The 10940-nt window shown below is 28.0% G+C and overlaps 1 protein-coding gene across 1 annotated transcript; it reads left to right on the top strand.

Moving 5' to 3' along the window:
* The first annotated feature begins 6176 nt into the window (after positions 1-6176).
* Positions 6177-7755, top strand: LOC105131200 (U-box domain-containing protein 28). Its single transcript, XM_011034062.1, has one exon. It carries the CDS (start codon positions 6290-6292, stop codon positions 7544-7546), a length of 1257 nt encoding a protein of 418 aa, XP_011032364.1. The 5' UTR covers positions 6177-6289; the 3' UTR covers positions 7547-7755.
* The last annotated feature ends 3185 nt before the right edge of the window (positions 7756-10940 follow it).

Genomic DNA, 10940 nt, shown 5'->3' with positions numbered 1-10940 from the left:
GGAATTAAGCCCTGTCTCTTTCATGTAAGGTGATGTTTAAAAAAAAAAAAAATTATATTTGTTAATTATTAAAAAATTTGATCAATAAAAAATATTTTTTAATTAAAAAATATTTTTTTATTTTAAAAGATATGAAAAATTTATAAAAGTCATCTTATTCCTAATTATATCAAATTTAATTTTTAAACTTTTGATTGATATATATTTTGTTTTTAATCTTTTTTTTTTCCATTTCATCCTTTAAAATTTAATTTAATTTAATGTAATTTTTATATCAATTTTGATCTTTATTTTTATGATTGTTATTTATTTTTCTCTTATCATTCCTAATTATTTATTTTATTTGAAATAATTTATAAAATTATTTTTTTAATTTCATCATTTTTCAACTTTTGTATCTGTTAGATTTGATATCTATTATTTTGTTTATTAATTATTTTATTTGAGATCATTTATGAAATTAGATTTTTTTAAAATTTTATTTTTATTCAACTTTTTAATTCCTAAAATTTGTTTCATGTTATTTTAACAAACTTGAAAAAAAATGTTAACAGTTTATTTTTCATCTCATTTTCATGACATAGCAAAACACTGAAAAGTATTTTTTAAATTTATTTTACATGATACTATCAAATATCAAAAAATAATTCACTTTTTAATAATTTATTTTTCAAAGAAACCACAAATAATTTATTTTTTAATAATTTATTTTTCAAAGAAATCACTATAAAAAAAAATTATTTTTCAACAAATAAACAAAACCTAAATTAAACATTTAGGTAAAAAAGAGTGTAAATTCTTTTGCATAATTTATACAGAAAAACCAACTCCGCAGCACTCTTCTTTGGTGTCTTTTTATATATGATTTTAGGAATAAAAAACAAATAGAATTATTTCATTATCAACTTTAATTACATTTCATAAAACTAAAATTAAAGTCGAATTTTTTTTAATTTAAATCAAATGTCTTTTGAACTAAAAAAACTATTAAGTTTTGTAAAAACAATTCTGAAAAATATTGACCAATTCCTTACATTCAAGAGTTGGATTAGAAGGAATAATTTTTCAAGGACTAAACTCAAACCTAAATTTAAGTTGAAAAAATAAAATCTTTTATAACTCAAAAATTATTTTATAATAGATTCAATTATATAGCTTAGTCTAGTTTGAAGCAGGAGTCAAGTTGTGTGTGTGTGGGTTTTAGCCCCAAGTTTCTTTGTAGTGGTCATCTCTTCTTTAAAAATTTGTGTGTGTGGGTTTTAGCCCCAAGTTTCTTAGTGGTCATCTCTTCTTTAAAAATTTAAATATTTTTTAAGATCAATTTTAAGATTTCATATAAATAAATCAATTGAAAATTTAAGATAAAAGTTTTTAGAGAGTTTTTGGAGTTTCTTCAAAACATGTTAATTAAAAGTTTTTTAAAATTAATTTTTTATTTATTCATAGTTTATTTAAATTATATTAATATTTCATATTAACTAGTTTAGGTTAGCGATTATATTTCAAGAAAATCCCAACACAGGAAGTGAGCCAATATTTTTTTTAATTTAACTTTAAATATGTCTATTAACTATAATCTCAAGTAAAATTTCAATACTTGAATCAATATATTTATTAAACCATTGAACAGAAAAGTTGGTATATTTAATTCTTGATGCAAAAATGTATATTGTATTGTATATTGTAATCTTCATGTGAATATGGAAGTCTTTTATCCAGTATAATTAAACTTTAGTCAGAGGATTTCAATACAAAAGAGGCATTTCAATAGGCATCTCGAACATGCTATTTTGATTTTATTTCGATTGTTTTTTTTTTTTTAGTTTAGGGTTTTCAATATAGGAGTTTCTTAAAGTTAAATGTCATTGTATCTAAAATTAATATTATCAAAGTTGATTTTGCTAGATATATACTGCATTTATTAATACCTATCAAGGCTAGATTTGAAATTTAATCAAATAAAAACTTGATATGATTTTACTCAGTTAACTTGAATTATTTAATTTTATTTAAATTTATTTAGGGCAACTCTTGTTTAATTATTTAATTTTATTTAAATTTATTTAGGGAAACTCTTGTTTAAAAAAATTAATATAATATTATTTTAATTTTTTATTAAAAAACACAAGAAATTCAAATATCTAATCGCTATATTAAGATAAAGGGGGGAAAAGTACAAATGGGGAAGAATCTCTCTTTGGAAGCATTGACATATTAATCTGACATCATTTTTTTCATCATACTAATTATTTACCATCATAGTCAGCTATATGCTTATGTATTTGGTAGCAAAATTAGAATGGACTGACTATACCATTATTAGTCATAATTAGTTGCCTATTAGTCATAATTATTTTTTAAAAACAATTTTTAATATTAATTCATCAAAATAATCTAAAAATATAAAAATAAATGATTTAAACAAAGAAAAAAATAAAAAAATTAAATTTTTTTCAAAATACTTTTAAGCCACAGAAACGAATCACAGGACTTCCGGATCAAAGTATAAATGGAATCCTATGCAAATTGATTAAAAGCTATTGGACCCTGTAGACGTCAATGAAGATAGCTATATACAGGAATCTGTGATATCATGGGCGCATGTAAGATCAATCCAAACTATCCCTATCCTATCAAGCACTCATGAAATCATCTTCTGAACATGAAAATGTGCAGTGGAAAACAAAAGTCGATTGTCACATCTGAAAATTGTACATGATTAATGCCTGCACGCCCCGAATTAATGCAATAATCACAATCAATCCGTGAATTCCTTTTAAAGCTTCAAGCAAGAAACGAAGGCACCTTTTCATGTTATCAAGGTACTTCACCAAGAAAACATTGCTGAACTTTCTCGAGAAAAGAAAAATGTTGCTGTGGCCTCTCTGTTAGATGACACTTTCGGTGCTATTGCTATGGCAATGATGTCTCTTACCTAGAGGTAAATTATTATGAGCTCTCAGCCCCAGGTTGCCTTTGCCCATTGCACACGGACATACTTGATGAGCCACTGAGAAAGAAAAAAAAAAAAAAAGAGTTGATGATAATTAGTTCATTTTCAGATGTCTGTCTAAGAAGCTAGTATAGTTCTAAAAAATACAAAGATGTACGTGTAGATCAATGGGTTAAGTCGTGGCATTCGTCCTCGATGTTATTAAACGCATGCTGTTATAGTATATCTCATTGTCAATATTAATATTATAATTGTTTTTTATTAAATAATTAAAAATAATAAAATTTAAATTTATGATTACTTTTTTATTAAAAATTTAATATTATATCAAAAAATTCATCATAACCTAATAACTTAAATGGTAAAGTAAGATTTTAATATATTATTTATATTTTTTTATAATACTCATCATTTCAAGAATACAATGTCATTTTTTAAAAGAATTGTTTCTAAAAGATATTAAATTGAATTTTATTCATATTTTAATTGGAACTATCAATCATAAATTAATATTCCAAATTAATCGGATTTAATTGAATACTTTGTTTAATATAAAATCCGGTCAGAACTACAGCGACTTCTCTTCTAATTTTTAAGTTGATAGCATTTGTCATTTTCCAGATTTGAACATTAATTAAAATCGTACTTAAAAAAATGAAAATATAGCTGAAATAATCTTTAGATATGCAAGGGCAAGTGAATTAGCGGTTGGAGTCACTTGAAAGTTTTTATTTAAGTTTCTCGAAAACTCACCTCAAATGCATTTGATTTTTTTATTTGGGTTTTTTGGTTTGATTGAAGATTTAAAAAAAAAATGAAGAAAAAGTCTGATTAGTGAACTTTAAGAATCAAATTAAAAGCATTCCACACATAATTTATCCAATCATTTAAAAATAATTTAACTACTATAAGGAAAATTTATCAAAAAGAATTTGAAGAAGAAGCACAAAACTAGATAAAAAAAAATATAGCAATTAGATACTTGATGCTTGGTACAATGATAGATAAGTGATTCATCTTCCATCTTCATGTGATAAATATAATTCACTTGGATTATTGTTATTGACTTGTTTAATATTATTAGATTTATCTTATTAATAGTTTTTTAATAATATTGGTGGTATTGTAACCAAAACTTTAATTATATTTATGACACATAGATATATATATTTGCGTAAGATTTTAATATATTATTTATATTATTTTATGATACTCATCATTTCAAGAATACAATGTCATTTTTTAAAAGAATTGTTTCTAAAAGATATTAAACTGAATTTTATTCATATTTTAATTGGAACTATCAATCATAAATTAATATCCCAAATTATTAGGATTTAATTGAATTAATTACTACTTTGTTTAATATAAAATCCGGTTAGAACTACAGCGACTTCTCTTCTAATTTTTAAGTTGATAGCATTTGTCATTTTCCAGATTTGAATATTAATTAAAATCGTACATAAAAAAATGAAAATATAGCTAAAATAATCTTTAGATATGCAAGGGCAAGTGAATTAGCGGTTGGAGTCACTTGAAAGTTTTTATTTAAGTTTCTCGAAAACTCACCTCAAATGCATTTGACTTTGTTTTTTTTTTTTGTTTAATTGAAGATTTAAAAAAAATCGAAGAAAAAGTCTGATTAGTGAACATTAAGAATCAAATTAAAAGCATTCCACACATAATTTATCCAATCATTTAAAAATAATTTAACTACTATAAGGAAAATTTATCAAAAAGAAATTGAAGAAGAAGCACAAAACTAGATAAAAAAAAATATAGCAATTAGATACTTGATGTTTGTGGTGCGATGATAAGTAAATGATTCATCTTCCATCTTCATGTGATAAATATAATTCACTTGGATTATTGTTATTGTTTATTTATTTTTCAAAATAATTTTGTGACTTCCCTTCCGGTAAATATTAAAGAACTCTATACAACACATAGTTCAAGATCAAAATTTAAAATATTATTATAAAATAAAGTTAATTGAATATAAATATATTATATTGTAAGATATCCATGATGAGACACGAATATATAAACTCAAGTTGAACGAATCTTCTTTTCGTCATTTAGATTTATCCCTCAAGGATTCAAACAATATTGCATTCAAATTATACACAATAAAATATCCTAAGACGAATATCAAAATTAATTTCTTTCTCAGTCGAGTCCAATAAACCATTCATACGATTAACAACTCGAGATAATGATATAATAAAGAATTACTTGGACAATAATATATTTATTAGTAACACACACATATTAGGTATATTAGGAATAATATTTAATATTGTATAAAAATAAAATGATGTATAACTCTGAGAGTTGAAATTTAATTGGTTAGATCTAGATTTATTTCTTAAAAATTATTAGTTTAAATCTTATAAATTTTAGGTCTACTAACAATTTATATAATTATTAATTTTAAAATTTATGAGATTAGTCGAGATATATACAAACTAGTTTAAATATTTATATTAATAAAAAAATAAAAATAAACAAAATGATTCTTGTAACAAAACAAGCTTGGGTAGCTTAAACCTAATTTTTTTAATAAAAAAAGATAGCATTACAATTACAGTTTATATAGGTAAGACTTGGAACAAAATAGATAAATACAATAAAAATAAAATAAATATATATCTTCTTACATCTCTTTATTTTAAAAGATATAAAAATTTATTTCAAAAATTTATTTATTTATTTTATCTTAATATATCACCTAGACACAATCGAATCTTCAAAATATTTTTTAAAAAGTGTTTATTTTTAATATTAACACATTAAAACCATAAAAAATATTAAAAAATTATTAATTTAATATTTTTTAAATGAAATATATTTTAAGAATATATATAAAAACAGAAATTATTACACTTTTAAATACTCACCGTTTTCTTAGTTAAGATCATTCATTCAACTGATAACTTTATAAGATTCGAAATTATTGCAACACATCTAACTCCAAGAAGGATAAACCCTATTGAGTTTTCTTAAAAGGTCATTCGCTAAGAATGAATGGACCTCAGCTACTGTTCAATAAAGACTCCAACTCACACGCACTTGTACATCACACACGCTAGCAAAGAAAACAAACTCTCCCTTTGACCAAAGACTCCAAAAAATATTAAAAAGCCGAAGAAATATAATTAATTAAATCCCCTTTTTTTTTTAAAAAAAAACAACCTTCCGGATCTGACGTCACCGAACCTTTGACCCTCCCTCTCTAACTTCTCTTTAAACCCATCATCTCCACTCGCCCTCCCATTCCTCCACTCTTAATTTCTCCCACTTTCTCAGCACCCAAACAGCATAAAGAAAAAAAAAATGGTGAGAGACGTTAATTTGTACGTTACGGTCCCTAATCTCTTCCGGTGTCCCATCTCACTTGACGTGATGAAATCACCTGTGAGTCTCTGTACCGGTGTCACCTACGACCGCACCAGCATCCAGCGGTGGTTGGATAGCGGCAACAACACGTGTCCTGCCACGATGCAAGTTCTCAAAAGCAAGGAGTTCGTTCCCAACAGCACTTTACAGAGGCTCATCCAGATCTGGTCTGACTCAGTCCAGACTCAGAACGATCTCCGAGTCGACTCAGCCGCCCACTCGGTCGTCACCGAGGAAGAGGTTGAGGTTTTAGTGAAAGAAATGAGAGCCCAGAAGAAGAAAGTTGATCATTTGTCGAAATTCATCTGTTTCGCTAAAGAATCCGAGAAGAACTGCGAGTTCTTGGCGAAATTTGATGGGTTCGTGGAAATGCTCGTCGGGTTTCTTGATGGCGACAAGGACATTGATTTTCTCGAGCGAGTCGTTAGAGTATTTGCTATGATCCTGAACAAAGTTGGAGATTACAAGGCGTTAAGGTTATTGGTTTTGAAGCAAAACAATGATGGCTCTCACGATTGTCTGTCTTCTCTCTTTCTTGTCTTAAAACAAGGAAGAAGCGTGAATTCACGAGTTGGAGTTCTTAAAATCATTGAAGCCATAACTCTCGACGCCGAGTCAAAACAGATGCTTTCGGAGAAAGAAGGGTTCTTGCTCGAATTGGTGAAATTGATCAGCTTAGAAAAAGATCCGAGCTTGATAGAAGCAAGTTTATCGTGTTTAACAGCGATATCTATGTCGAAACGTGTTAAAATAAAGCTAATCAATTTAAAAATAATTGCAGAGCTAAGAAAACTTTTAACAGGAGGGCAGAACGCGAGCGTTTCGATCATAGAGAAGGCATTGAAGTTGCTAGAAATGGTAGCGTCATTCAGGGAAGGGAGGGCGGGGTTCTGCAATGACGCAGCTTGTGTTGAGGCTGTGATGAATAAAGTGCTGAAAGTTTCGAGTGAGGCGACGGAGCATGCGGTGATGATATTGTGGAGTGCGTGTTATTTGTTCAGAGATCGGGCGGCACAAGATGCAGTCGTGAAGAGCAATGGGTTGCCGAAGATATTGTTGTTAATGCAAAGTAACTGTTCACCTGGAGTCAGGCAAATGTCTGGTGATTTGTTGAAGATTTTCAGGGTGAATTCTAAGTTTGATTATCGTCTTTCTAGCTATGAAACTAAGACTACTCACATCATGCCCTTCTGATCGTGTGTTTGCAAATATGGGGTGTGATTGATATAGTTTCTCTCTTTTTTCAAGAGAGAGATTTTCTTGTTCTTGTAAATCCAAAGGAAAATTTTGTTAGTGAATACAAAAGGAGAAACGAATTGATTGATTTTGCATGGGAAATTCATGGATTTTCTTCATGGTATTGTTTTGTAAATGAAAGTGAAAATAGATGATTTGATGCAAAATGCAATCATGTCCTGCAAAATTGTTCCTGTGTTGCCCTTCCCATTCATCGACAGTGAGATTTCTCGTACTCTGAACCAAACTGTGGTCTCCTACCTCTGTAATATTTGCAGTTATAGCAAGCAATAATGACTGACAATTCACAGAGACTGGGAGAGAAGCAATAATAGATGGACTCCTATGTTCAAATTATACTTTTGGGAGATTAACTCAAGATGTGAAGTATCTGCCACCGGTAAAACAAGTTTCAAATCCAATAATTTAAATATGCTTGGAGTCCACTATTATTATTTTTTTTTTACTATTTTACATTGTTAATATTAAAAATAAAAAAAAAATTTAAATAAATAATTTCTTTTAAATGACCAAAAATGCACCCATTTACTATAATCAGCATTTTAGCAACTCCGGTTTGCCAAAAACTTAAACCCAATGGTTTAAGGAAGATTAAAATTCACCATGTCGGTGTTCCAAATAAAAATTATCATCCAATGTTCAAATTATACCTTTGGGAGATTAACTCAAGATGTGAAGTCTCTGCCACCAGTAAAACAAGATTCAAATCCAATAATTTAAATATGCTTGGAGTCCACTATTATTATTTTTTTTTTACTATTTTACATTGTTAATATTAAAAATAAAAAAAATATTTTAAATAAAAAATAATTTTAAATAACAAAAAATGCACCCATTTACTATAATTAGCATTTTAGCAATTCTGGTTTGTCAAAAACTCAAGAATATGTTTGGAAATATGGATATTATTGTTTTTAAAAGTAATTTTTATTTAGAAAAGTATGTCAATAATATATATATTTTTTTTAAAAAAATTATTTTTAAAATTAATATATTAAAATAATTTAAAAACATCAAAAATATATTAATTCAAAATAAAAAAAAAATTCAAATTTTTTTAAAAACATTTTTAAAACACAGCCAAACAGTATCAATGGTTTAAGAAAGATTAAAATTCACCATGTCGGTGTTCCAAATAAAAATTAGTTAACTTTTTTTTTATATATATTTTTGTATCATTTTAATAAAAAATAATTACCAATACACTTTCAAATATTTATTATCCTCAAAGAGTTACAATCACACGTTAAAAACTCAGATTTTTTTTCTGGGATAAGGTTAAAGAAGAGGGTTGCTCAGGGTTCAGTGCTGTTTTTGTTTATCCTTGGGATCTATGTTCTGGGTATTTTCATGGTTCATGCAAGAAACCAAGAAAGAATTTCTGTGCCAATTTCATTGAGTTGATGGTTTTTCAGCCTGGCTTCACTTTCATCTGCCATATTTATGGCCGTTGAATTGCTATGTAATTTTCTCCACTGAGCTGTGATGCCAAATGGGGCCTGCAAATTAGCATGCTATTTATTCTTAGTAAAAGCTGCTGATAAAATGAAACACATGCATGAGCTGGAATTGCACTGCCTTGAATTGTTTATGTCCTCTTTACTAGACAGTTTGCAAACAGAGATTCCGGAATCGAGCACCCAGTGAGCTTAGAGACAGGGGAGAAAAGTTGGAGAAACTTTGACTACAAAACTGGTTTTTTGCGTCTTGATTAATTAAATTAGGTTAAAAACAAACAAACGAATAGAGATTTAGAGTAAGACAGAGCCATAATAATTTCTGAAATGGGTTTGCTTTGCTGACTAATATATTGTCTTCCAAGCTACATATCTCTCTTTCAATCAAGATTTGTTCGCTTGATAGCTTTCAAATTAGATTTGTTTGATAGCAGAAAGGAGAGAGAAAGGGATTGGAATCACAACCCTAACAAAAAAAATCTGTTAAAGCAGAGAAAGATACATGAATGCATAGGCTTGACCGCTCCAATCCCTATGAAATCAGAAAGCTTGGCCCTTATAAAATTTGATTTGAAAAGAGAGGGAGCCACCTAAACCTCGAGATTAATTACAAATTAATCAAGTAATATAGTAAAATATGAAATGGGGTTTTTGTGTTTCAAAAAGGGTGGGGATAGGTTGCGACATGAACATCAAAAGTTGGCAAAGGATGGTTCCCTGAGCACTTGAGAGAGAGAGAGGTCCTTTACTTTATCATTTCCTTTTTGTTGTTCTCATTCTTTTTCTTGCATTATACATTGGTGGGTTTAATTTGGGGAGTGGATCCTTGTGTGGTTAGTAGTCACAAGAGTTGTATATGAAATGCTGATGGAGTGCAAATTGTTACTTGTTTTTAGTGGAGGTGTCATTATTCTCCATGGGGTTACAATGTTGGGTCAACATGGACATCTCATGTGAGCCTTTTCATGTGATTGATGAGAGCTCCTGGTGTCTTGAGAGGTAAAGCTCCATGGATTTTCAAGCTGGGGGGGCTTGCATCATCCATCGTCACTGTGGATAATCTTGTAGCTTCTTAGAGAAAAATAATCTTGAGGACTCTCCAAGGATGTGATCGAAGGAAGGTGGAGCTTGGTATTTTGATTGATGCATGACCTTAATAGTTCTTGTTTTGTCTTAGCTTCTTTGATTGTTTCGTTGCTGCTGCTGCTGCTGCTTGCAATGTCTCCCACCAAGCATAAATGAAAGAGATAATCATGCTAATTTTCACTCAATAATTTGTGCTTAATCCCTTGTTTTTGCTCATGCTCGTTCATCTGCATTGCAATTTCTGTCATCTAGCATAAAGGATAGGGAGTGATGTTTAATCGTCTAATAATTTGGGCTTGTTTGTTCTTGTTGTTCTCTTTGCAATGTCATATGTGACATGACACATGAATGATGTTGCATCATATTTTGTTGATTGCCTGAATTCTGATCACGTTAAATGTATCACTCTTGATAAAATTGTGATTTTTTTTAATAGCAGTCATTTAAATTAAAAATTATAATAAAAAAGTTGTATTATTAACTCAAAAAAAATATATTATATTTATAATAAAAATTAAAACATCTTTATATTAGATTTAATATTTGTCTAAATCTTTCACACACATACAAACAAGCATTTTCATCTTTTCTAATAATTTTTCTTTATCTTCTCTTAGTTTTGTCTCAAGCATAAAAGAGTGCCCGAGAATATCGTATTGGTTGTTTTTTAAAATATATTTATTTATAAATTTATCAAAATAATATATTTTTTTTATTTTTAAATTTTATTTTTGATATCATCACATCAAAACAATTTAAAAATATAAAAAATTAATTTTAAATAAAAA

Source organism: Populus euphratica, unplaced genomic scaffold, assembly GCF_000495115.2.
Source record: "Populus euphratica unplaced genomic scaffold, PopEup_1.0 scaffold103.1, whole genome shotgun sequence".
NCBI lineage: Eukaryota > Viridiplantae > Streptophyta > Magnoliopsida > Malpighiales > Salicaceae > Populus > Populus euphratica.
This window is presented reverse-complemented; position numbering and strand designations above follow the sequence as displayed.

What these genes read in the sequence shown, in the direction of transcription:
- LOC105131200 (XM_011034062.1), top strand. Translation starts at nt 6,290, where the DNA reads ATGGTGAGAGACGTTAATTTGTACGTTACGGTCCCTAATCTCTTCCGG.